Source organism: Malaclemys terrapin, chromosome 4, assembly GCF_027887155.1.
Source record: "Malaclemys terrapin pileata isolate rMalTer1 chromosome 4, rMalTer1.hap1, whole genome shotgun sequence".
Taxonomy (NCBI): Eukaryota; Metazoa; Chordata; order Testudines; family Emydidae; genus Malaclemys; species Malaclemys terrapin.
In genome coordinates, this window is record NC_071508.1 from 123,651,605 (window position 1) to 123,678,531 (window position 26,927).

Sequence of the window (26,927 nt, forward strand, 5' to 3'; positions counted from 1 at the left end):
TTAAATGAGTAATCAATGAGGAAAAAAGATATCTGCTTCGTTTAGTTATTCCACAGTCCAGTTAATATTCTATTTGTAGCTTACCAATGATTTCTGTGGGCCAAATCTTTGCAATAGAATAGCGTCACATATCAGGGAAAAACCTGGTCAAGATTACTTGCTGTGAGAGTACAGGCAAGGAACAGCGTGATGAAGTGGTAGATGGAGAATCCCCGATTCTCCCATGTAACATGTGCGGGCCATGCGTGGCACCTTAGTAAAGGGTTTCCCAAAGGGCAAATGCAGGTGTACCCTGACAGTGAAGGGAAGCTGCAAGAGGTGTTGCCATAAACACAAATCCCGAGGATATCCCAGGGATGGACAGTCTGCGCTACTGACCGTGTCCCACTGTGTCAGGCCAGGCCTTGGGAGCAGACGTCGTGCATGTGATCCAGCTGGAGGTCTCTCATGGGCTTGAAAGTTCCTCCACAAAGCTGATCTTATTTGAAGGGCACTTTCCAACAATATTAGATCTTTTCCTCCTTCCTGGCACGTTTTGTGGATTTGGCAGTAGCACAGATAGCTAAGCAGGTACTTGAGAGAGAAACAAATTGGGGTGAGCACTCCGGCCACCATTATTATTGTATCAAAATCAGACACCAGCTAATATTGAGCACAGGAGACAGAGAGAAGAACAGGAGTACTTGTGGCACCTTAGAGACTAACAAATTTATTAGAGCATAAGCTTTCGTGGACTACAGCCCACTTCTTCGGATGCATATAGAATGGAACATATAATGAGGAGATATATATACACACATACAGAGAGCATAAACAGGTGGGAGTTGACAGTAAGAACAAGGCTCTGGTGACCTTACCACCCACTCACACTTTGTTCTCCTATTTTATTATTGTTTGGGGTTGTTTTTAAAAAATGAAATTTCTAAAATGAACTTTCAGGTTTCAGAGTAGCAGCTGTGTTAGTCTGTATCCGCAAAAAGAAGAACAGGAGTACTTGTGGCACCTTAGAGACTAACAAATTTATTAGAGCATAAGCTTTCGTGGACTACAGCCCACTTCTTCGGATGCATATAGAATGGAACATATATTGAGGAGATATATATACACACATACAGAGAGCATAAACAGGTGGGAGTTGTCTTACCAACTCTGAGAGGCCAATTAATTAAGAGAAAAAAAACTTTTGAAGTGATAATCAAGATAGCCCAGTACAGACAGTTTGATAAGAAGTGTGAGCATACTTACAAGGGGAGATACAAACATTGATTCTAATGGCTCAGCCATTCCCAGTCCTTATTCAAACCGGAGTTGATTGTGTCTAGTTTGCATATCAATTCTAGCTCAGCAGTCTCTCGTTGGAGTCTGTTTTTGAAGTTTTTCTGTTGTAATATAGCCACCCGCAGGTCTGTCACTGAATGACCAGACAGGTTAAAGTGTTCTCCCACTGGTTTTTGAGTATTTTGATTCCTGATGTCAGATTTGTATCCATTAATTCTTTTGCGTAGAGACTGTCCGGTTTGGCCAATGTACGTGGCAAAGGGGCATTGCTGGCACATGATGGCATATATCACATTGGTAGATGTGCAGGTGAACGAGCCCCTGATGGTATGGCTGATGTGATTAGGTCCTATGATGATGTCACTTGAATAGATATGTGGACAGAGTTGGCATCGGGGTTTGTTACAAGGATAGGTTCCTGGGTTAGTGGTTTTGTGCAGTGATTTGTGGTTGCTGGTGAGTATTTGCTTTAGGTTGGGGGGTTGTCTGTAAGCGAGGACAGGTCTGTCTCCCAAGATCTGTGAGAGTAAAGGATCATCTTTCAGGATAGGTTGTAGATCTCTGATGATGCGCTGGAGAGGTTTTAGTTGGGGGCTGAAGGTGACAGCTAGAGGTGTTCTGTTATTTTCTTTGTTGGGCCTGTCTTGTAGGAGGTGACTTCTGGGTACTCGTCTGGCTCTGTCAATCTGTTTTTTCACTTCAGCAGGTGGGTATTGTAGTTTTAAGAATGCTTGATAGAGATCTTGTAGGTGCTTGTCTCTATCCGAGGGATTGGAGCAAATGAACTTGATGCTCACACACATAAGGGCCCAATCCTGCTCAGTGCTGACTGTCCTCAGCTCCCACGCTGCTCAGCACCTTTCACTATCACCTTTCAGATTAACTAGTGCCCACGTCCCCAGAGCACATCCCAAGAGATGAAGACAGACCACACGCAGCTTCTTACAATGAAGCTCCTGGCCAGCTGTGCCCTGAAACTACAGAGAAAACAGGACAAAGCTTATCAACCCGTTTTTTAATTAGCTTCAAACTCAAACACCAATTTCTACTCACCCCTCAAGGATGATACATGCACAAAGTATATTGGTTGTGAGCATTTTTTTATTTTAAAAGGTTATGTAAATGTTACGCAAATTATGTATTGATCTTAGGTACTTGGCAAATTGCCCACGTGGGGATTGCAGGAGTGCTTAGTTAGCTAATTTTAAAGTGTCATCTTACATTGCAAAGCTGCTCAACAGTCATTCTCTCTCTCTCTCTCTCTCTCCCCCTCCTCCTCAGCCTTGTTACAGAATGTTTGTCCTGTGTGTTGTTTTGACCTGAGAATTATTGTTTGTTTGTTTTTGTTTCCCAGGTCTTGGTGATATGGCAGTATCCAATACAATAGGGAGCAATGTATTTGACATTTTAGTAGGCCTTGGAGTACCATGGGGCATGCAAACTATGTTGATTGATTATGGATCAGTGGTACGTATATATATATATTTTTTTAATTGTTTAATTGTTTAATTTTTGGTTTTGTGTGTTTTGTTTTCAGAAGAAAACATTGTAAAAATGCTGAGCATTTTTATTAGTAGTTAAATAAGACATGAGGTTATTTCCTAGCCAAAGAACAGGGAGATGTGCGAACAATTTTCCTGTCACAAGATGCAATTAATTCCCATTGCTTTCAATGTGAGTTAATTGTATTGGGTGGCAGGAGAATATGAGCAATTGGGTCTATTCCTGGCTCTGCTATTGTCTCACTGTGCAACTCTGAGCAAATCTCTCTGGCTCTCCATGTCTCAGTTTACCTGTTTGTAAAATGAGGATAATAAGGCTTACTCTCCTTGAGAGTTATTGACCAAAGGCAATATGCAAGTGCTGAGGGGTTTTAGTTAAGCAAGACTGATTATTTACGTATTTGTTCTGATTCTTTTAAACATGCTGTTATCCCATTATTGTAATTTTTGCCATGAATTAAACATCTATGTCATTTAAAAATTGCAAATGGGGGCTTGTCAATACAGTGAAGCAATGAGCACTAAGCGATGTGATTTCTAAAGTGCACTAACATGTTGCACATTAATTGGGCCATGTAGACCCCTAGTGCACTTTAATGTAGTGCAGGCACACTAGAAAGCCTTTAGTGCACCTGAGCAGGATCAACGCGGGCCAATTAATGCACAACATATTAGTGCGCTTTAGAAATCACACCCCTGTAGAGTGCAGTACCCCGTCATGTAGACAAGCCTTTCATTTTAAATTTTAGACATTACTTTAAAATAGAATAGAGAATGTTCTAAGTCAAGAGGCAGTTAACTTTCTATTGCAATTACTATGTCCTAAACATTTTAAAGTTCTCTTTTATGTCTGATTTTCACAGGTTAAGATAAATAGCAAGGGACTGGTCTATTCGGTTGTGCTTCTGCTGGGGTCTGTAGCTCTTACTGTAAGTATTTCTGTGGTTTAAAATATGACTCCGTTGAGTATTCACTTCATGTCATAATTTGATACATGTATTTACTTTGCATGTAGAAGTAGGCGAAACTGGAAGTACTTACCATTCTGACTAGCATTTGTTCATATAGAACTTTATCTAGCAACCAGTGACATCAGTGGGCATTAAATCAGGCTCTCAGCACCCAATGGGGCACTGAGGACCTTCAATTCCCATTTATTTCAGTGAGAACTGAGGACCTCGGCTCCCAGGAGGAGCTAACTAAGTACCTCTCAGGACTGGGCCTTTATTTTGTAACAAAGGGCCTGGTAAGTGAAACATTGATTTGGGTCTAAAGTCAGTTCCAATGCATCTAGGGCCTGCACTGGAATGCATTGAAGTCAGTGGCAAAACTCCCATTGAGCCCAGTGTGGGCAGAACCAGACTCTGAAAGTGTAAATATCCATCCTCATTAACACTTCGCTAACAGTGTTTCTCAAACTGTAGACTCTCAGCGGAGACTACATAGAGAATGTGGTCATCACCATAGACCTCACATTTCTGCATCATGTCTGTAGCTTACCAATGCGTTGTACCAATGACACACTAAATTTGGTGGTAGGACGACCAGTATTGCAAAAATCAGACCCTAGTCAGTATACAATTAACTTGCCAATGCATCTCACAAGTGACATGTATGGACATAATCTCTTTCCAGCCCAGCCCTCAGTAGACACCATCACTGGTATTCATTTTTGCCACACTGGGAAGCAAATGTCCAAGTAATATCTTAAAAGACAACAGTTGTGTTGTATTGTGTCATAAATCTCCCCACCCACCCACCCACTTGTCCAGCAGTTTGGCAAGATATGGGAGGGTTAGCTAAATGTTATCATCAAAGGTGTCCACAGGGCATTGAGGGGCAGAATGACCAGGCTTCTGACACAGCTGAAGCAGTGTCATCTGAATCGAAAAGCTTCTGAACACTCCCATTACTCTCTCACTAAATGTGAGCCTAAATGTGGATTTAGGGGCCTAACTTTAGACCAGTCACCCAGGTTTTGGAAATGTTGGCCAATGTCTTTGCACAATACAATTTGAGTGGCATATATTTTGGCAAACTGTCTGTATGAAGGAACAAGCCATCTAACTCTCATTACTTCTGACCGCCTTTGATACTATGTTCTCTGCTTCTCTGCAGCTGTTGAAAGAAGTAACGTTCTGTAAGGGCCAATGTTCCAGAGACCACAGTAGATCTAGGGGGCAGCACGGAAGGTTCTTTTACCTGATAATTTAGGCTGTACTGAAGCAATTAATGGGAGCTGCATGACTCCGAGTATGTTGAAACTATACACTTATGGACCTGATTCTCAGTTACATTAAGAGCTCTTCGCTGAGCTCAGACCCTGTGAAGGGTTCTGAAAATATACCACTCACTTGCGGTACATCTATGCTGCAGCATGTGTAAACATACCTATGCTAGCTGTGATCAATTGTCATGCTAAAAAATAACAGTGCAGCCACAGCAGTGCAGATGGCAGCATGGACTAACTGCCTGAATGTTACCTAGGACAGAGACAGCGCTATTCCTACCTAGGGCTCCCAATGGGCTAGCACCACCTCTGACCTAGCATCTCAGACCGCTAGCCTGTGCCACCACCTGCACTGCCATGGCTACACTGCAATCATAGAATATCAGAGTTGGAAGGGACCTCAAGAGGTCATCTAGTCCAACCCCCTGCTCAAAGCAATTTTAGCAAGCAAGCTTGATCAAAGCTAGTGCTCATATGTCTGTCCAAGGATACCTCCAGTTGCAATGTAGACGTACCCTAAGTTACACCCACTTAAAGGCCGCTTTATATGTTACAGCAGTGTAAAGAGGCCTTAATGTAGCTGAGAATTAAGCCCTCATGTTTAACTCGATCAGTTATGTGCCTTATCTCTATCTGAAAAAATGAACACTGTAAAATACCAAGACTGCATTTTTAGCATGTTTAAGGACAGCAGATTCAAATAGACCTCATTTGAAGCTTGTAGCATTCGTGTCCTTTGAGACTCCATTAACTAACACTTTGTATACTTGCAGGTGGGTGGAATCCATGTAAATAAATGGAAACTTGACAAGAAACTAGGCTTCTACGTGCTGTTTCTTTATGCCATTTTCCTGTGTTTCTCTGTATTAATAGAGTTTAATGTCTTCACCTTTGTCAACTTTCCAATGTGCCGAGAAGATCTTTAAAACAAGCCACAACCATGAGAGGGGCTGACATACTCTTGATTCCTTGTGCTATAAATGATAGGAGACATTTTACATTTCTACCTTCTCATCAGTCATCTGATTTTCTTTCCTGCTTTGTCATCCAACAAGCACTTTTACTTACCTGGAAGGAAAACAAACCTTTCTTTTAACATGCTAGCTCAAGGCAACCAAAGCATTTTCCTCTTTGGGTATTGCTGCTCAGCCATCCAACTTGTGGATCTCATGCAGAGCACTCAAAAGTCCGATTTTCGTGGTGTTCTGCTGTGGTTTTCATTCTCCTTATGCAGACAGTAATGCACCACAGTCAATCGGAACAAGACTAGAAAAAACTCTCCTCTCTCTTTTTTTGACATTTACTGTCCATGGAAGAAGAAGAGGCTGGCTCAGAACTTTTCTTGACTCCATTAAAGCATCGGAGCTACAGGACCAGAAAGTCCGATGCACATAACATGGCATGCACTGTTGTGGACATATGTTTTTCCCCTTCAAGTGCTCTGTTTATAGAGGAACTGCATTGACATTTATAAGCCTTTGTTGGTGATTTCTGAATATTTAATCACTCTCTTTTTTTAAAAAAATGTGAAGAACACATGAACAATTTTACAGAGAAAGAAGAGAAAATGGTTAATATCGTATCACTTTTGATGATGCACAGTAAGAGTAATAGAATGTGAAATCTTCAAAAGAGAAATATGTGCAAAATATTCATACTTGAAAAATGTGTTTTACCATCAACAAGGAATATTGTACAAATATAAACTAACATTTGTGGAATATTAAAGCCTGTAAGTAACATTTTGCATTGGTACTAGTAAGCCCACTTGTAATTTTACAAGAAACTAAAAGATTAATGCCAGTGGGGCGCTCAGTTTCTAGTGGCAATTGTTATCTGAAAAATAGACCATGAACACATTCCAGACCTTCTTGCAATATGATGCATCAGGGATTTGGGGGGGAATTTATTTCATTATTAGTATATTAATCTAGAAGCTGCTGCATCTTCTCCATTTTGTTTTGTTTTTGTTTGTAACCACAAACTTAATAGAGATGGGTACCCAACACTAAGTAGTGTAGATAATAAACAACTCTAACAAGATCAAGTCTGTCATGGGAACTATCTCCTTGATCAGATTGTATGCAGGAAGTTTTAAAGCATGTCTTATTTTAGAGCCAAATTATTTTAAACGCACAGAACCAGATTTTGATTTTCTTTGCACCTGTATAAATCTAAATTAAAACAGTAACTCTGAATTTTCCTGGGCATAACTGAGAACAGAATCTGGTCCAGAATAATGAGTAACATTACCAAAACTGTGTAATGTCACAGTTTGAAGTGGAGTTACAAAGAAGATTCATCAAAAGAATTTAATATATTTTGAAACTGCTACTTAACTCTAAAATGTATTTTAAAGTTGTATATGAACAAAACATATAAGATTTCTAAAGAAGCACAATTAACTTTATACATAGATTTATTTTTTATTTTTTTAATGTTTATATAGCAAAACATCTATCAGATTACTAAAGATTTCATGCATTTTAAATGCATTAATATTTTGCACTTAAGATTATATATCAAGATGCCCATTATTTGTCAACAAAAATACTTTAAATCTTTAGGAAATAAAATTGATTAGAGAGGTTCCTTTACATATATTAAATTTATCTGACTAATATGTGACCAATAATTCCTTTCGAAGCAAAGTTGCATGCACAACCTTAATTACCCCAGGCAATGTGTTATAATTAAGGCTATTTTTTGATGTGTATGGGGGTACCAATTAATGAATGTATTTTGCTGTTGAATTTTAATAGGAATAGGATCCTTTCAACACAGTCCTAAAGAAAAAGGGCAACATATCTGTTATTTGTCTTACTGTTCTTTGTTACAAATGTCAGTATTAGTAACCAAGCTAAGTTTTTGAGTTTTCCCCCTCACTCAAGTGGTTGAACTCACCAATCCTAAAGATGGCAACAAATGGCATTTGATTAAGAGGCTTTATCAAATAGGCAAGTGTGACCAGTATGTGTAAGTCACTGGGATGCAAATGTAATGGCATTTAAAATACCTTCACTGTGGTTTAACATGGAAAGAGGTGGAATCCATGCACACCTGTGTTATACTTATAATATAATATATGGAGATATACCTATCTCCTAGAACTGGAAGGGACCCTGAAAGGTCATTGAGTCCAGCCCTCTGCCTTCACTAGCAGGACCAAGTACTGATTTTGTCCCAGATCCCTAAGTGGCCCCCTCAAGGATTGAACTCACAACCCTGGGTTTAGCAGCCCAATGCTCAAACCACTGAGCTATCCCTCCCCCCCCCCTTTTTTTTTTTTTTTTTTTTTTTTTAAATTTTAATTGTAGAAAGGCTGTAAGCCAGGGCTAGATTGTGCCTCCAGGATACAGCTCCTGCCCCTTTTTCTTCCTTCCATTCCAGGAGAATAATTGTCCTGTTCTGGTAGTAATTTATTATGCCCCTTATATTGGCTGGTATGGGCTGGCTGGCATGGGAGAGCGGAGTCAAGGCTCCATTCACTCCCCACCTACTTACTGCTGGGTGGGTAGTGGGAAGTAGCAAGCTCACAGCACCCTCCCATATTCAGACCCAACTCCTAGGTAGCCCATGGTGGGGCATAATGGGGATTCCTAAACTACAGGAGCATGGTCCAAGTTACAATCTAGGCCCTACTGATCAGCTGAGGCATCAGCGATTTGTGCAGCAACAAGTTACACCATTTTACACATTTATGGGATCAAAGACAGAAAAACAGATTGGAGCTGGATATTTCAGAGCCAAGCAAGCCTCAAAAGACTAAAGATCTTGTGCTGGTTACCTGGCAGCCAGTCCTAAACACGCTGCGCAGCCAGGCATGGAATTATTGCATGTGTTAATATGGATTAGAATTACGCTGCCTAAAAGGATGCTGTTATCGTGGTTGAGTTAACCCATTCTACAGCTCTCTGTTCTATTTTGTCCTAACCAGAGATTGTCCCAAAACAAAACGTTCGACCCAAATTTCATAGGTTGGCCCCATCTCTATAATGGGCCCAACCAGAATACTGACCCATTTCTTCCGCCCTTCAATTTGGAGGATATTTGGATTCTGAATCAATTCTGACTCTGAACCCCAGGGCTCAGCCTCATGTCTAGCATTTATAATATTACAGATAACCTACCGTGCTTACCAGAAATAATTATTGATAAAAGTCTCGTCTAATGGGACCAGGTGAGCAGGGATATATACTTTGCCAAAGAAGTATTATGCGCTGTATCAGGGCCTTGATGAAAAATTGTCATGTAAATTAGTTTACTCTGAAGATTTCTCTCTATACATTTTATCTATATACAAAAATAAAGAAAGAAATCAATATAATCCAAGCCATACAGATAAACTGAGCGGCCTGAGAAAAATTGTTTTGCTGGTCAGGAGCCGCTTGTTTTATACTGTCTAAATATCTTCAAGATAATATATATCATACCAATAATATTATACTTGTGCCTTCTGAATGTAAAAAAAATCACTCATATGGTCTGAAAAACATGACACATTTGGAAGCTTTCCAGTAAAAAACAAAAGCAGGGATTCATGTTTGCCTCCCTGAAATTGGCAAAATTATAAATCACATCTGTTCACATTGTGTATGTAAAAATCTGCATCTGTTTGTTCTATTAATCATGGCACAGAGTTAGCTAGCGGAGTCTGGAATTTGTTGTGTTTTTGCATAATATAGCTAATGTTTAGTGCATGAGTGAAAAGAAAACTGGTGGATGTGAGAGGGGAAACTGTTAATGTGATACAAAAGTTGCCAAGAAAATAGCATTGAAAAATGGTACTACTCCAGAAAAAAATATTCTCAATCCAGCAAAGCTTAACTTCAACAAAACTGGTCACATGCTTAAAGTTAAGCAAGTGTTTAAGTGCCTTGCTGAATTGGGCCTAAATAAACAACAGCTCCTGGTCTCTGGGTTTTGTATCACTTTCATTTCCTTTCCATCTCCTATTTTGTAGACTCCCTGAAACAAAAAGCTTGGGCCAGAATCTACTGTTACACTGCAGAAGTCACTGTGGATTTACATTGCTGTAAATGACAGAACTTGCTCCCTCCCCCTTGTTGTTAAAACGCATGACAAATTGTGCACCTTTCTAAATGTTTCACAATCTACAATACATGAAAAGTCATTTGTCTTCAGTGGAGCAGGCTGTAAGGAAAGGAGTTACCCCCCAAATACAGTAAACTATCAATGAAAAGGGAAGGAAAGCAGACTGAGGAGGTGTTGACTGCAGAACAGTTCCTTTCCGCTACAACTCCTTCAAAGTAGCACAGTGACATGTCATAGGATGAACTGCCCCAGTGAAATCAATGGGCGTTTTGTCCTTGACTTCAGTAGGGCTAGGAATTCACACATATACTGTAGTGTTTACTATATAAAGTTTTATAACTTAGGGCCTGTTTCTGCAGTGGGAATCTCCATCCCAAGCTCCCACTGATTTTACTGGGAGTATTACCTGGATCAGGCCCTGAATTGTTTAACCTAAACTTAAGAGCTAGCTTTAGGCTGATTGTGACTATTTGATGATCTGAGCGCTGCTCTTTGATTGCAATCCAGCCTGGAAGAACACGTGAGTCTTCCCCCATGTTCAGCAGAGTGGCCATTTTCCTCTCAGCTCAGTCATTATTAGTGTGCCAATTTTATTTTATTTATTTATATATAGTTTTATTGGTTTGGGTTTTATTTATTAAGGATCATGTTCATATTTAAGAGGAAACACCACATTTTTCCTAGTGTTATTTTTACACTCTAATTATACAGAATTTCCATTCCTATCATTGAATTCCTTTATGAATGTGCTTAAAATTCATGCACTTGTTTCAATTTCTTCTTCACATGTTTTGTTCTAGTTACACAAGTTTCTCACCTGTTAGTTTTGTCATTTTCCATCGCAAGGCTCATTCCTGGGTTGATTGAAATGGTATGTCATGTATTTGTAACCTGGGTAGGTGTTCTCAGTGGAGTTTATAAGCACTGCCTGGCAAGGAAAACCTCTGAGCTTCTTGTGTAGTTTAAGGCAAACACTGAATGAAATGTATACCCAGGTGAAACCAAAGAATTTTGCTATTAAATAATCCAGCACCTTGAGACATAAAATTCTGTCGTAGCAGGCTTAATATCTTAATAGCTAGCTTGGGTGTGTCTGCATGAGCTAACTAACATGTTCAGACACTAAAAAGAAATTTAAAAAATTGTACATGAGTACTTAATATATATTGTCCTTTTCATTTCCTTAAACTGGAGCTCTAACTTGTTCTAAATGTGCAGGGTGGCAGGATTGATGTTAGCTAACTGCAGGCTTCCTAAGGAATTTAGTTCCAACAGTCCTGCACCAAAACCAGTTTTCAGCTTTTTTGAAAAACTGTGTACCCAAGTGATCAATGCTCCATTTGAAAAGAAAAGAAAAATTGCCATTCAAATAAGCCAAAGTGTACATTATAATTTCTAACCTACCATCGCTAAAATTGTTATCTAGAGCAAAATATGCACATATTAAAAAACTTTCCAATGGGGGCATCTTGAACCTGCATTTATCTGTTTCCAGTAGCTTTTACTGTACTGGCCTCATCATAGTACCCATGGCAGAACACAGTGCACCAATGTGTGGAGTCCTGAAGCTTTTTCCCAGGGAAAACAGTAAGGTCCTGCACATCTGTGCATCGAAACTGGTGGTATGTGTATCACCCACTACACTCGCTCAAATGGGTGATGAACATGGCAATTCATGTACCACATGTTCTGCATGTTACCATACTTCCGAAATGCAAATAATAATAATACTGTCTGAAAGAAGCAAATGGTAAACTAGTGTTGTTTTCATATTACCTTAAAGGCAATTGCTGGTAAGTAATTAAGCATGTTTCTTTTTATTTCTGCACAAAGAATGTACGCAATCTTAGGTCTGTTGATCTTTGAGATGATCTTGGTAAACTTGAAAGGCAAATGTGGAGGTTGATGTATAGTAAGCGTATGTAAAGATATCAGAATGTATCAGAATCAGACAGGAAGCCTCCAAAAAATCTATCCCCTGAGCCTCTTCTTTTCAGAGGATTGTTGCAGCAAGATTGTACCCATTATTCATATACTATTTCTGCATGCAAAGAAATAAACCTGCTAACATGGCAGCAGTTATGTTCAAAATGGCTCAAATTGTGCAACAAAGCTATGACCAAATTCCTGCCCTCACTTACTCTGGATTTACACATGTGAAACTACTGTAATGTCCATGGAGTTAGTTCAGGGTTACACCAGTGTATCCAAGGGCATAATTTGGCTCCCACTGTCTTCTCTGTTGCCAGAAACTCTTTGGCATCATTTGTGAACACTGAAGGTACGTCTACAGTGCAGGCATGGGGTGTGGTTTCAGTTCCTGTAGATACACATGAGCTAGCTTTAATCTAGCTAGCTCACGTACTGGAGCAATGAAAATGCACCAGTGCACACTTCAGTGGAGACTAGCTCTCTGTCATTTACCCACGGTTCTGGGTGGGCTTGTATAGCCCATGCTGAAGCATGTGCTGCCCCCTGGCTTCACTGCACTGGTGCCTGAACTAGCTAGATTAAAGCTAGCTTGGGTGTGTCTGCATGAGCTGCAATCACACCCTGTGACTGCAATGTAGATATACCATGAAATAACTTCTGATCCTGTTAAATTTCCCTTTATTTCACACTTGCAGGCATTTACAATGCACCCTGCAGAGGTGCGGTACCTCTTTAATACTATGACACATTTCTTGAGCTGCTCAGTTTGAAATCAAAGTGACAACTTTGTAAACTGTAAATAGCACAAATCTATTTATCACGTTATTTATTTTTTCAATGACTGTGACCTTATGCACTGTGATATGGGGTCCTTTGTACAGAGATGTATGTCATGAAAATCAAATGGAATTAATGTGATAATTTGTTACAAAATGTTGGCATGGTATTTGATTATTTTTATTGTGAAAATTTTAAAAGATAGTTAAAATGAACTATACATTTATAAAGAACCTAGCAGTCAGTATTGTAATGTACTATATATCAACATGTACACTGTCAATAAAATGCATAAGAACACCTTGAGTGTTGCTCTCCTGTTCTCTGGAACACACGATATGAAAATAAGTGAAACACCATCATGACAACTGTCAAAAATCTAAAAACAGAGGACTGGAATATGATACCCTTCCTTGTTTTTGGCACCTCACTCTGCATTGGGTGAAATCCTGGCCCCATCAAAATCAATGGCAAAACTTCCATCAACTTCAGTGGAGTCAAGATTTTCACCTATTGACTTCAGAGGTGCTTTCCATGGAGTAAATGTATCACAGTTTGGGCTAGAGTAATTCTGAAACACCTTTACTTTCACTGGACTGTACTATGATGTAAAGCACAGCCCAGAGGTGTATAAGCTACATCCCCCCAGGAGGAACTATAGCCAGGGAAACACCTGAGTTGCATTACCTCCCCTGCTTCCTCTGGCTCCGGGGGGAGTAATGTACTGCTGGCTGTGACGCTTCCAGGGGGAACCCAGAGTTGTGAGGCACTTCGCTGTCAGCTGCCCTTGGCATGAGGAGGCCATGTCTGTGCCTGCTGTGGGTCAGTCCCCAACTCCACCAGCTACGGGCAATGCAAACACCTCCCTCAAGCCCCTTCTGTTTTAGGATTGCGAGGTGTCCATTTTCCGACCAGAACGTCCGGTCGAAAAGGGAACCTGGCTGGTCTGGTCCACCGCAGTAACCAGCCTCTGCCACTTGGGGGGTGGGGGCGGGAAGAGCTGCAGCTGGAGCCACATGGAGGAGCTTCTGATGCCTGACAGAGCAGTAGCTGGCTTCTGAACCGGGCTCCAAAAGGTAGGAGGTGCTGCCAACCTGGGGGCAGGGGAGATTCTGCCTGCCCCCCCTTCTGCTCCAGCCCTGGCCCCTCACTTGGGGACCAACCCATCCTCGCCCTGGAGTGTTGCTCTGGGGACCAGCCCCAGCCATGCCCAGATTGACCCAGCCCTGGCCCCTCGCTCCAGGGACCAGCCTCTGCTATGCCCCGATTGCCCTGACCTTCGCTACAGGGACCAACCCCTCCCTGCCCTGTCCCCTTGCTATGGGCACTGACCCCTTCCCACCCCCTTGAGCCAGAGATCAACCCTGCCGTGTCCTGCTGTGCCCCAGCCCCTTGCTTTGGGGACTGATCGCCCACACACTTCACTGGTTCCTGATTGTGCAGGTGGGCAAGCTCTGCGTCAACTCCTCCCAGACTGGCTCTCCCAACAGCAGGTGAGTCCCAGGAGAGGAGGGAGTGAGCGAGGGGGGGCTGGAGAGGAGTGAGCGGGGAGCAGGGCCGCGCGGGAGGGGGCAGAGCAAAGGTGTTTGGTTTTTAGCAATTGGAAAGTTGGCAACCCTACTTACTTTACAGGTTAGTTATTAGCACACCCCAAACCTGAAGCCCTCCGAGCAGCTCCCTGGAGTGCCTAGTCCCTGGTCCACTGGACACTGACAGTATTCACAGATCCGCTGCTTTGAAAAAACAGTACACCCCAGCTTACCAGTTGCACCTCAGATCACTGCTCCGTAACACGCAGCATTTATACTTGATTTCACTGTAAACATATCTAAGGGCTTGTCTACACACACAGCACAGCACTGCTGCAGCTGCATTGCTGTAGCGCTTACTGAAAACACTACCTATGCCAACAGGAGAGCTTCTCCCATTGGCATGGGTACTCCACCTCCCCGAGAGGGGGTTGCTATGTTGACAAGAGAAGCCAGGGTTATGCGGGTATAACTATGTTGCTCAGGGATGTGGGTTTTTCACACCTCTGAGTGACGTAGTTATAGGATATGTTAGTAGCGTAGACCAAGCCTAAATTTAGCGCCCACAGAGATTCAAGTAGCAACAAGTAGAAGTATTGGAAAAAAATGGTTGCATATAAACTCATTCTAGAACCTCGACATAATTAATAAGATTGAAGCACTTTACAGTCAGGCTGGCTCAGACTCCCCTTTCATTAGACAAGCAAACATGCTGTCAGTTTGCCTCCTCAGTGAAGGACCCAGTGTGTTACTTTGCAATCCAAGATATACCGGAACAATTCTTTGTCTGCATTCATAAACAGGACATACACACACACACACACAAACACACACACAATCACTGTTTGTTTGTTCCAGTAGATTTCCTCTCTTGTAGATTTTGCAATCTCTTCTTTTGTGTGTGACTCGATATGCAAGCAGGGGCGGGTCTATGTTTTTTGCCGCCCCAAGCACAGCAGTCAGGCAGCCTTTGGTGGCACGCCTGCATTCAGTCTGCTGGGCACGCGGATTCAGTGGCATTTCTGCGGGTGATCTGCCGGTCCTGCACCTTTGGCATACCCGCGGCAAAATTGCCGCCGAAGCCGCGGGACCAGCGGACCTCCCACAGGCACGCAGCCAAAGGCTGCCTGACTGCCACCCTCACAGCGACTGGCACGCCGCCCCCCCGCGGCTTGCCGCCCCAGGCACATGCTTGCTGTGCTGGTGCCTGGAGCTGCCCCTGTATGCAAGTATGCATGCATTGTGAGGGATTCAATACACAGTATGCAAATAGCCAGACAGGGAGATAGGCATCCATTACCTTCTGCCTGAAAGCAACATCTCCAAAGTATGTCACCTGCTGGTGATCTGCCTTAACTCCAAGACCTTGAGAACATAATTATCAGTATAGATACATAACCCCTTAAATATTATCCGTACACACATTTTGCAATGATTGTGACTGTAGAGATATGTTTGTGGAAGATTATAATTTAGAGATGCTCCCTCATAAGGGACAGATGAGCCCCGGAAGCTGGGGTTGAGAACCCAGTGTAGCTGTGTACAGCTGTTCACCACAGCTCTTTAGTTTGTTTTAATAAAAGTTTTATTCCTGTCTCATTCACTGGTTTGTTGTTGAGTGAACCCTAAGATCATTACAGTGACAACCAGTGGGCTATTGGCTCTCAGTAGAGACTTCACGGGATACCTGTAAAACTCTATGCACCCCCTGTGCCCTCTGCCAATAGGTACTAAGGGGTCACTGGGTCACACTGACCTATACTTTTGCCATGCCGTGAAGGATTGGGATTCAAGGCCCACAAACCCATTCCCCACCTCTCCCTCCTCCAGCAAGGGAGGTAGCAGGTGAGTAGCCGCACTCAGGGCTGACGAGACGGGGGGGGGGGGGGGGGGGGGAAGCCAGTACAAATTACCGGGGCCTGGCGGTCTAGAAGGGGGCCTGGGGCCCGGCTTCCCTGGCTTCCCCCCCCCACCTCATCTGCCCTGTTTAGCCAGTCCGCCCTTGCTGGGGGGCCTGAAAAAAAATTTTCACCGGGCCCGAACCCACTCTCGGTGGCCCTGGCCCCACTTACTCCTATGCACCCTAACCCAAAACCTGGGTAGCCCATATCAGGGTCTAAGCTGAGTGCAGAGTCCATGTTGCAATCTAGCCTGTAAGTAAGAAAAACCATCACATTCCAAAAAAGAAATGAGAAGTTAAGAGTTTGTTCTAAGCTTTATCTAAAGCCTTGCTAGGTAATTTATTTACAATTTAATTACACCAGTGTCTCTAGTTGGGTGGTTTCACTTGGGTTTTGCTCGGTGTCCTTTACATGCCATGAAAGGTGCCTTTCTAACATCGACATTGGACCGCTGAATGCCTTTATTCCATCTATTTTTTTCAGCACTAGCTTTATCTGTGATCAAAGAACGCTCCTGCTTGTAAGTGTGACTTGCAAATCAGCAGAGGAAATAAGACATCTCCAATCCTAACCGTGTTGCTGGGCTCTGCCTAGATTATCAGGCAATAGCAGCAGCAGAGGAAGTTGAAACAAATGACACATGGAGATAGCAGAAGCAAAAGCAGATGGAGGAGACAGAAACTAGAATCACAGCACCAGCTACTATACCAGTAGTTTGTGAGGGAGCCTCTACACGTGGGCTTTTTGGAAATGCATCCCAGAATATTCCCATTTTCTTTGGTCTCCAGGATGTACTTTCCGGGTGAAGAACTGAATACTCTAGTGCAAGAAACTAAATGGGTGATGGAGAAGGCCACACACTGCAGGAACCTGGAAAGAGTTCTTGCAAAAAAGAGATGACCCAGGAAGGACCTGTCTTCTGTTTGACTTTACTCACCTTTGTTATAGTGGCTATCTCAAAGGCAAGTGATGAGATCACTGAAGACCAATGGAAGAGAAGATGGGAGGAACATAGATAACCAGGGAGAGAGAGAACACGGTGGAGGGAATGACATGCATTCATTAGCCCTGTTAAGAGAATGGTAGCAATCATGCTGACCATGTTCTACAAGGGAAAGCTGTGCTCTTTGGTGTACTGTTTTCAATAATATAGGAGTTGGATGGGCTGTCTGTTGTAAAGGAGAGACTATCCTGATATGCCTTATGCTGGGTGCTCTGCCTCAGAACAAGAGGGAACAGTTTGTTACTTCCCCTTAGGGTGCAGTGGTTGGTCTCCCTCCGGCCCCCAGACCTTCCAGAACTCTGCAGTTTCTGGGCCCCCCTTTTTTTTAATTGATTGACAGTCCCTAAAACCCAACGTTTACAGCCCCAACCCCCAGCGCTCAATAAACCTGCAGCTATTTTGCATTAACCAAGAGCATATCTGATTAAGGCAGCATTAGTCTGACAAATTACAGTGTTGAAGGAACAAAAGAAAAACTTTAAATTGTGAATGTGCTCAGAATGGCAGGAGTTCAGCAGTAATCTTCTCTCACGGAGACTGCAACAAGCCAGTTCTCTGCCAGGGGAGCAGCTCCGAGGCACACAGCACGTGCTGCATGGCCTGGTGAGCAGGGCAAAGGAGGCAAGGTGAAAGGCAAAGGAAGGAGAGCTTTGAATTTCTTTGCTTTTGTCTCTTTTTGTGACGTCTCTTTAACAGAGGAAATTAACAGGTTGGTTTTCAAACGTGCCATTGTTTAAAAGAAATCAATACCTGAATGCAGGAAAGTCCCATTCTTCTAATCTGCCAGCAGTTTGAATGATGGCCTATTATGTGCTATGAAGGGCCCATGCTGTAAAGAGACACAATAGGCTTGACGGTTTCTTCATCCTTTTTTATCACACATGATATTGATGATGTGACAGTGTGTACATGTATGGAAAATATAATTGTCATGTAATCTGCACATACATTGAAAGCATCTAATGCAGTAAATGCGCTTACTGTGCTTAAGTGCTATCCCCAAAAAGCCATTTAAAACCTAACTCAGCTGCATTAAAAAAACCTCATATGTATGGCAAAACGTTGTGTTTTTAAACGAGGATGTGTGGACTACTTTGCGGGAAAACAAGAATCCATCCACCACCTTGAACGTGCGTCCGTTTTTAGGCAAGATGTGGGCTTGACTAAAACACCAAATCTGCACACCCCCAAGCTTTGGGGAAATTCAGATCTGGATCTAAATGCTGAGTGGCTTGGATCCATCTCTTTTTCACAAGAGAACCAGGGTTTGTAATATCTGGATATTGCTTTGTTGTCTAGCTTTAGTATAACCTTTTCACTTCCAGGGCTCGATGCCATAGCGCAGAGCCAGATTGCACCCCTAGCATATTGTTGGGTATAGCTGGTAAAAAGGTATTTTTGAAAAAAATTGTTATTAAAAATTTGCCTTTTTTTCAAAAATGAAATATTTTGGAAAAAAAAGACCCTTTTTGTTATTTTTTGTGATCTTTTTATTGAAATCATTTTCAAAATGGATATCAAAATTTTCACTTACTTAACAATCATGTATATATTTTTTTTATTAAAAATGTCACCAGAAAGTTTGTGAAAAACAAACAATGGCTCCATTTCAAACCCTGTAAAACAGAAACAATGCCAAAATATTTTTTTTCGATTTTTAAAAAACATGTTTAAGGTGTTCTAGTCTTGGGGTTTGCGCTCCCTTAAGCAACATGTTAGGATGTTCCTGACACGTGGTGAATTCTGTTGCCTTCCCTGGGCAAAAATATTTGTTCTTCAAAAGTCTCTCCAAGCCTTTATGTATGGCATGTGAGACAAGATTATGAACTATGTGAAAGGCAAGGAAACATCTGAGCCCCCTTCACATTGGTGTAAGAGTTTAACAAGGGGCTCTGGGAGCCTGTTCATTGAATGGAATCTGAAACTCAGCTCCCAGCTGCTGAAAAGTGAGGCTGAATTCTGAAAGAGCCCAAGGTCATTCCAGAGTTTGGCCAGTGGGCAGGTGGAATCCAGCGGTTTGGGCGGGGTTTTTTGTGATGCATTTATGAGTTTGTTCAAATCCAGAACCCAAAGTGAAACTCGAATGGTGCCAGCTTGGTGAAACAAAACTGGGGCAACGTTTCACTCGAACCCCTGTGAACATAACTTGCACTGCTTTGCTCCAACCTTCACAATCAAGGAAAGGGCCCAGAAAAGCTACAAGACTGATTCAAGATCTGGAAAACATGCTTTCCAATTATCAGAGGGGTAGCCGTGTTAGACTGAATCTGTAAAAAGCAACAGAGGGTCCTGTGGCACCTTTGAGACTAACAGAAGTACTGGGAGCATAAGCTTTCGTGGGTAAGAACCTCACTTCTTCAGATGCAAGTCCAATGTTCAGATGCAAGTCCAAGACATGCTTTCCAATGTCAGACTATAGGAGCTCAATTTGTTTAGTTTTATCCAAGAGAATTATAGGAGGTGACTTGATCATGGTTTACAATTACTTACATGGGGAGGAGTTTTCTGATAGCAAACAGCTCTGTAATCTAGCAGAAAAAGGCATAATGCTCTCCAGTGGCCAGAAACTGAAGCTAGACAAATTCAGATTAGAAATAAGGTACAAATTTTTAACAGGGTGGGTAATTAACCATTAGAACAATTTAGCGACAAAGGTAGTGGATTCTCCATCAGTCAAAGTCTTTAAATCAAGACTGGATATCTTTCTAAAAGAAATGCTATAACTCAAACGGAATTTATGGGCTTGATGCAGAAATTATTGGGTGAAATTCTTTGGTTTGCGTTATGAAAGAAGTCAAAAGAGATGGTCAAATGGTCCCCTCTGACCTTAAAAATCTATTACTCTACCAATCCCACCAGGCCTGATTCTGCTGTCATTGCAGTTAATGTCAAAACTCTTATGGACTTCAAAAGGGTGCAGAACTGGGCCAAGAGTCTATACTGAAACCTAAATAGTTGCCCGGATGCCAAGACACCAATGACAGCTAGTTATTACCATTTGCTGCTGTGGCTTGCTGTGCACAACCAGCTTGCTTTTCTCTGTCACTACACCGACTACCTCCTCAAGACCAGCGTAAGAGAGGAAAAGTTACCTTTGCTCTTCTCTGTCTCTTATGCTGCTGCTCCCCTCAGCTCCCTGCCCAGCATAGCTCCCATTTCAACCCAATTATTTCCATTATACATTTTCCTGAACTGGAATATTTACTGACTAACAGAAATACCATCCAGATCTGAATATCTGCATACCTGCCAGTCCCTAAGGCGAACACACAGCGCTTCTATGCTCAATACATTTCCAGTGCTTCAGATACTGCAAGCAAGCACTGCTACTGTAACTGGGTTATAATCCACTTGATGAGTAATTCCAGATCAAATATCCTCTCAGAATAGCGCTTTTATGCCACAGACAGTAGTTAGTAGCTTCACTGTAATATTAACATCCCTTCCTTACCCTTTGCACTCAGTGGCGACCTCCTTGAAAAGCTGAAATTCTCCAGTCTTAGACGCCTCTTTCCCTCAGGTCCTGTGTAAATATAAAGGTTTCCAGACTCCATCTGGTTCCAGTTACTCACTCAATACAAATACACCCGCTTTAGGAATTTGCAGACAGAGACTTACTGCCCTTGCATTGCCTTATAAAATCCTTTACAAAGTGCTCTGCTGCCCCTGATATACCTGTAGGTCTGCAAAACTGATTTCCCCCATGGAAGGGATTAACAAGCCCGGGCCCTTCTTTTTCATATTCTGAGCCAAAGTTCACTACTAAAAATGGCTTTATAAAAAAAAAATAACCACAGACATCCCCCCCCCCTTGACCACCAAGGACTGCCTCTTCCTGAAATCCCCCGTTCGTATAAATACAGGAAGTAGAAAGAAGAGGCTAAAAGCAGTTTTTTCTCACTTCAGTACTTCTTAGTCCACTGTCCCCCTGGTACTACTGAGGCAGAAACCGATATTAAATCACCTCCCCTACCCCGGCTTGACATACCATCTTCCTGAGAATAAGCCATAAGATGCGGAGGCTTTGCCCAGGGATGGGAAAGGATTGTTGGCTTTACAAAGGAGCTCTAACGCCATTCTGAAACAGAAAGCCTCGCAAAGTTTGCTGTAATGATGACAACATCGGCAGAAGCTGAGGGAGCCCGGGGTCTCGCGGGGTAAGTCTTGAAACTTTAGCGACGGCAAGTTTTGAATAAGAATTTTGCTTCGCTCGCTGCTTTTTTTGAACAAAGGGCTCGCTGCTCCCTTCAGAGGCAGTACGTGCAGTTATCAGCTGGGTTCATGCCATCGCATTGCACTTCCTGTAGCTACTAGGTGCCTATGTAAAACAAACTCGAGGACGGTATGTGAGCAGACAATGCAGGTATTTGGGGAGCGAAGAAAGAGGGTGAGCAGAGCGCGGTTGTCGCTTAAAAAGTGGGTGCCAAGGGAGTTAGGTGCTTTTGCAAACATGGCAAAACTTTTCCAGGAGACTTGTTTTGATTTCCCTGAAATGCTGAAAAAAATGAATAAGGGCCCAATTCTGCAACGCGCCGGGCACTCTGGCTCTGATCCACCTTTGCATTTTAGTGCGCACTTAGCCGTAAGCACCTGAGCAGTCCACTGCCTCCGGCGTGCGTAAAGTTAGGTCAATGGTTAAGTGCGTTACTGGCTGAGGGTCAGCGTGCTCTGCACCTGGCAGGCTCGAGCCCTAAGAGGAGGGAGCGAGGGCGCAAACTGGTCTTCGGATTTGGAAGAAGTCCAATGTCAAGGGCTGATTGGCAGCCACCCAAGTATCAGCCAGATTGGAAAGTCCACGCTGAAGCTGGGCATTCCTGTTTCCTATGCAAAACAATCAGGGGGAAATGACATAATTGCGGAACCCTCTGGTTACCCAAGTGGAAAAACATAACGTCCCAGGTATTGTGAGTGCCTCTTATCGGTCTGACACACTCCTTTAATGTTTCCCATCGCTAAAGGCTCCCGGATATCCTGGTGATGGGGGTGGTAGAAGAATCGGGATAGAGAGAGCCAAGGAAGGGATACAAATACGTTTGCATTATCAAACAGCAGACTCTTGTTCCATTGTGTGACCGGAGGAGCAAGGGGGAAAACCACTGCAGCCCGGGGAACTGCCCTTACTGTCACCAACAGTGGATTGTGGCCAAAGGGATACAAAGATGTGTGTACATGTGGAGAGGAGGTTTTGGGGAACTCCGCGCTTGAAGTAGCACTGTGATTGTAAGCATTGTGGGTATATCCAGGCTCCAGATACTTAAGGCTGGATTATGCAACTTTTATTCACATGGATGAACACTTTTACTCCCACTTAAACTGGTAGATTTATTCATGTAGGGAAGTGATCACTAAGTGAGCAAGGGCTCCACAGTCTGGCCCTTAGAGCTGCTTGAATGATTTTTCTTTAAGCTTTGTATCTTGCCCTTGCAATATTAAAACGTTTACCCAATTTATATGAGCAAGGTTTGTTTCCGTTCCAGATTGCACTTTTCGCGTTACTTCGGTCAACTTAATGCTAAACAACAAGGGACAAGATACCAATCAAATAGATCGGTTATTCACATGATCAGTGGGGACCCAAAAGGGCAACGTATTAGATGCTGTTGTAAAGGAATAAATATGCACTTTGTAGATATTTCCTGCATCCATGATAGTTAAGGTGCCAGCTATTGAGAAATGAAATTAATTAGGCTCTTTATCATCTCTTTCTCAGCTCAGCTGAAAGGATCCACATGTTTGCATAGCAGAGAGATTTGCTTTCAGTTTAGAGTTTCAAGGGGAAGTAAATATATCATAGAACAGTGATTTGGAGCGTAATAAGGCTTCTTTCAGGGATAATGCAAAGTGTATGTGTTCCCCTATCTTGTTCAGATACTAGCATTGGTTAGATTTATTAGGAACACATTTGATTTTACTTTTTTCCCCACTTATAGTCTCCCCTTCTTATCAATAAATCCCGACTTGCAGACAGTAACTTCCATATTAGGAAATTCCTGGTATCACTAACTCTTCTGATTTGTCACACAATTCCTGAAGACCTGTAATGTGATATTTATAATATATAATTTGCGGCCTCTTGCCTGATACACTACAGAATTAAGAACTTGTATGTGAAGTGCCCAACTGACTTCCTATTACAACCACATGGAATAGAGCATAGAAATCACAAAATGTTTATGGAAAATATTAAAAAGCTGCATTTTACATTTTTCACAAACAACTTCAAGATGATGGAAGAAAAGTTTCTGGTGAAGGATAGGGAACTGATTTTTAAAATTCTGTGCATAAAGAAATGCAAGTGCAATTGACCAAACAATCTTCTTAATTGCATATACCAATTCAATACATGAATCTGCAGGTGGCTGGCTAAATCTATAGTAGGCCAATCATATGCAGAATTTCTGTTTACATGTATAGTATCTATGAATATGGAACACACATAAGTGCACTTGCAATTTACAAAGTATCAGTCCCTAGAAATGGCATCAGAATCAGCCCTGTGTAATCTAAATCAGTAAATATAGACATTTTTCCAGATTACACCTTAGAAATGTGAGAGAGATGCTGAAGGGATTACTGGTCTAGAGAATGGATTAATAGGTCCTTAGAGAGATGTGTGGGGAAAAGGGTAACTAGGAGCTGCATAGCAACCAACCTAATCAAAGTCTTTAAGAAAGGGATACAGGAAGAACCAGGAAATTATACACCAGTAAGTCTGACCTAGAGTCAGGCAAGTTCCTAGGAAAATTAACAAGTGATGAGATCACAAAACATCTGGAGAAATGTGAGCTGATCAAAACTAGGGAGCATGGTTTCATAAAAAGTTACATGCTTTGACTCCAACATCTGGCAAATTTCTGGAGGAGATAATGAAGACAGCAGACAAGAGCTAAGTTAGAAACATAATGTGCAGTACTTGCATATTAAATAATCATTTAGGAAAATAGATGGATGGGGACTTGGAATGAGTTATGGAGGTTTTCACTTATGGGTCACCAATCTGCATCCAGCTTAGTTCTCCAGTGACTTAGTTTTCTGTGTGAAATGAATTGATGGTCTCAGTCCATTTCTTAGTGACAATTGGCCCTTGCACAAAACACACCATTACAACTGGAACTAACTTTGTACCCATGTGGCCAAGAACTGAATGATCTGGAAACTGAATTACCTTCATAGTTTCATAGATTTTAAGGTCAGAAGGGACCATTATGATCATCTAATCTGACTTGCTGCATAACACAGCCAAAGAACCTCACCCAGTAATTTCTGCATCAAGGCCATAATTTCTGTTTGAGCTATAACTTTTAGAAGGATTGTCTCATCAGGTCAAATTGAGACACGTTGCAAAGGAGGACTGGAAAAGCCAGCAATGGTGCTGCCTGTGCTGTGTGGTTGTATAATTTAACAAAGATCAAATCTCTAGGACTATCAGTTTGACACATCTCACCAGCACTAAAAAAACAGAAGTAATATGTATTTTAAAAAACCCTCAACGTTCCTCAGTTCACAAGGGTCCTGATCCAAAGCTCACTGAAGTCCATGGAAAGATTCCTATTAACGCCAATGAGCTTTGGACCAGGCCCAAAGTTCCACTTAGTAAGCTAGTACTCAAGTATCCAGCTACCACATGTGATGCATCTTCTCGGAATGAGAAGGACGGAAATGGTCAGATGGTTATAGATAAATTGCTATGGTAAAATGTTATAAGTCATGGTGGAGAAAGGGGGCAAGCAAGCAGTGCCTAGATTAATGTTTTCCATTCTGATTGTAAATGACTTATAGCAGTGGTGGGCAACCTGCAGGGACGTGCTGGCTGCTGCTTCCCGCAGCTCCCATTGGCCAGGAATGGAGAACCGTGGCCACAGGGAGCTGCGGGCGGCTGTGCCTGCAGACGGTCAATGTAAACAAACTGTCTTGCGGCCCGCCAGTGGATTACCCTGGTGGGCCGTGCATGGCTAGCACGTTCCTACAGGATGCCCACCACTGACTTAGAGGAAAGAAAGTACCACCACAGTGACTTACATGTTTATAGGTAAGACCAAACTTAGAAGATTGCTATAAAAGTGGAAAGAAGAGATGATATTGAAATAAACCTGCAGTGGATGAGTTAAGAGTTTGGACAGGAAATGCCTCATGAAGTAAATTTTAGATAAACACAAAGCATACCTGCACCTGTGCCACTGCAGCTTGTGATCTTCCCAATCAGCTGTCACAAGCTAAGCAAGGCTGTCTCTAGTCAGTATTTGGGAGGTGATGCTGGAGGGAGTCCTGCCTCTGACTCAGTGTTGAAGCTATGCCTCAGCATGGTACTAGGGGACACTGTGAGACTAGAAAGGCCCGTCTTTGAGAAGACAAACAGAACTGAGCTCCTGCGTGGCTCCTGAGGGCCCAATATTTTTGTTCACAAAATTGGGGGGCATTAACCTGGGCTGCCTGCGCACATTCTAGTTCAACTAATAATGTTCTGCTTATTGACATTTCCACTGCCGAATTAACTAAATATAGCATTCTTCATTTCCTGGCCTAAATTGCTGGGTGCTGTTTAACAGTTTTTGTGTTCCACCCAGAAGTCACGCAACGGTGGGTGAAATAAGGTGTGTGTATGTTTGTGTACATATACTGATATTACATGTATGTGGAATCTTCAGTGGTGTAGTGTGACATAAAGCTTTTATCAGCATGAGTTTGAGATGGCTGAAATACTCATCAGTGTGCATTACTCATCATGCCATTGTGCATTTTGTATTGATACATGCCATGTATTTTACAGAAAATCTATTTTATATAGTTTTTACCTATTATATAGAAACTTTTTTTTTGTATCCCTCGACTAGTAAAGCCAGGTGGCTTAGTTTCCCAGAATCCAATCATAAAGTCTTTGAGGGACCCATAAAGATCTCTTAAAAATTACCTGAAATATATACATCAAGATGTCTCTCTTTTAAGGCCTTAATATCTGAAGACTTCCCATTGGAAAGTAGGGAATTTCCACTTTCCAATGGCACAAAATTTCCCATTTAGATTTCTAGAGAATGGTGAGTTATTGGACCTTAACCGTGAACCTGAAACGGAAACTAAATATTGTCCAACCTCAGCTTTGGACCAGGGCTGTCAATTAATCACAGTTAACTCATGCAATTAGCGTAAACCAAATTAACTAGATTTTAAAAAATAGTCATGATTAATTGCAGTTCTAAACAGGTGTTTTCATGGCACTATTATAGCCAGTGTTGCAAGATATTTATGTGCCAGATATGCTAAACATTTGTATGACCTTTCAAGTTTCGACCACCATTCCAGAGGACATACTTCCATGCTGATGATGCTCATTAAAAAAATAATGCATTAATTTGACTGAACTCCTTGGGGGAGAATTGTATGTCTCCTGCTCCATGGTTTTACTGCATTCTGCCATATATTTCATGTTATGGCAGTCTTGGATGACAACCCAGCATAGGTTGTTCGATTTAAGAACACTTTCACTGCAGATTTGACAAAACGCAAAGAAGGTACCAATATAAGATTTCTAAAGATAACTACAGCACTTGACCCAAGGTTTACAAATCTGAAGTGTCTTCCAAAATCTGAGAGGGACAAGGTGTGGAATATGCTGTCAGAAGTATTAAAAGAGCAACACTCCAGTGCAGAAACTACAGAACCCCAAACACCAAAAAAAGAAAATCAGCCTTCTGTTGGTGGCATCTAACTCAGATGATGAAAATG

At 42.1% G+C, this 26,927-nt stretch overlaps 3 protein-coding genes across 4 annotated transcripts in view; 2 read left to right on the forward strand and 1 right to left on the reverse strand.

Moving 5' to 3' along the window:
• The window catches only part of SLC24A4 (solute carrier family 24 member 4), a 142,728-nt gene extending 135,489 nt beyond the window's left edge, over window positions 1-7,239 (forward strand). The window contains exons 15-17 of the mRNA XM_054027793.1: window positions 2,633-2,745; window positions 3,644-3,709; window positions 5,784-7,239. Of these exons, the coding sequence (XP_053883768.1) occupies window positions 2,633-2,745; window positions 3,644-3,709; window positions 5,784-5,936 (332 nt within the window). The 3' untranslated portion in view covers window positions 5,937-7,239. The remainder of the gene's footprint in view (window positions 1-2,632; window positions 2,746-3,643; window positions 3,710-5,783) is intronic.
• On the reverse strand, window positions 946-21,277 carry LOC128837003 (uncharacterized). 2 transcript variants are annotated; one of them, XR_008444875.1, is made up of 3 exons: window positions 21,196-21,277; window positions 20,659-20,730; window positions 946-2,255 (listed from the first exon to the last, which is right to left on the reverse strand). XR_008444875.1 is itself a non-coding variant. In XM_054027792.1 (2 exons), the coding sequence occupies exon 2, from the start codon at window positions 2,079-2,081 to the stop codon at window positions 1,269-1,271; it is 813 nt and encodes a 270-aa protein (XP_053883767.1). In that variant the 5' UTR covers window positions 2,082-2,255; window positions 20,659-20,956; the 3' UTR covers window positions 946-1,268. The 2 variants fall into 2 exon arrangements, 1 of the variants encoding a protein (XP_053883767.1); XM_054027792.1 differs by lacking the exon at window positions 21,196-21,277 and having other exon boundaries at window positions 20,659-20,956.
• RIN3 (Ras and Rab interactor 3) overlaps window positions 21,094-26,927 on the forward strand; it is a 105,747-nt gene continuing 99,913 nt past the window's right edge. Inside the window, exon 1 of the mRNA XM_054027788.1 lies at window positions 21,094-21,364. Within this exon, the coding sequence (XP_053883763.1) occupies window positions 21,318-21,364 (47 nt within the window). The 5' untranslated portion in view covers window positions 21,094-21,317. The remainder of the gene's footprint in view (window positions 21,365-26,927) is intronic.

Coding starts and splice junctions, on each gene's coding strand:
- LOC128837003 (XM_054027792.1), bottom strand. CDS start 2,081: ATGTGTGTGAGCATCAAGTTCATTTGCTCCAATCCCTCGGATAGAGAC.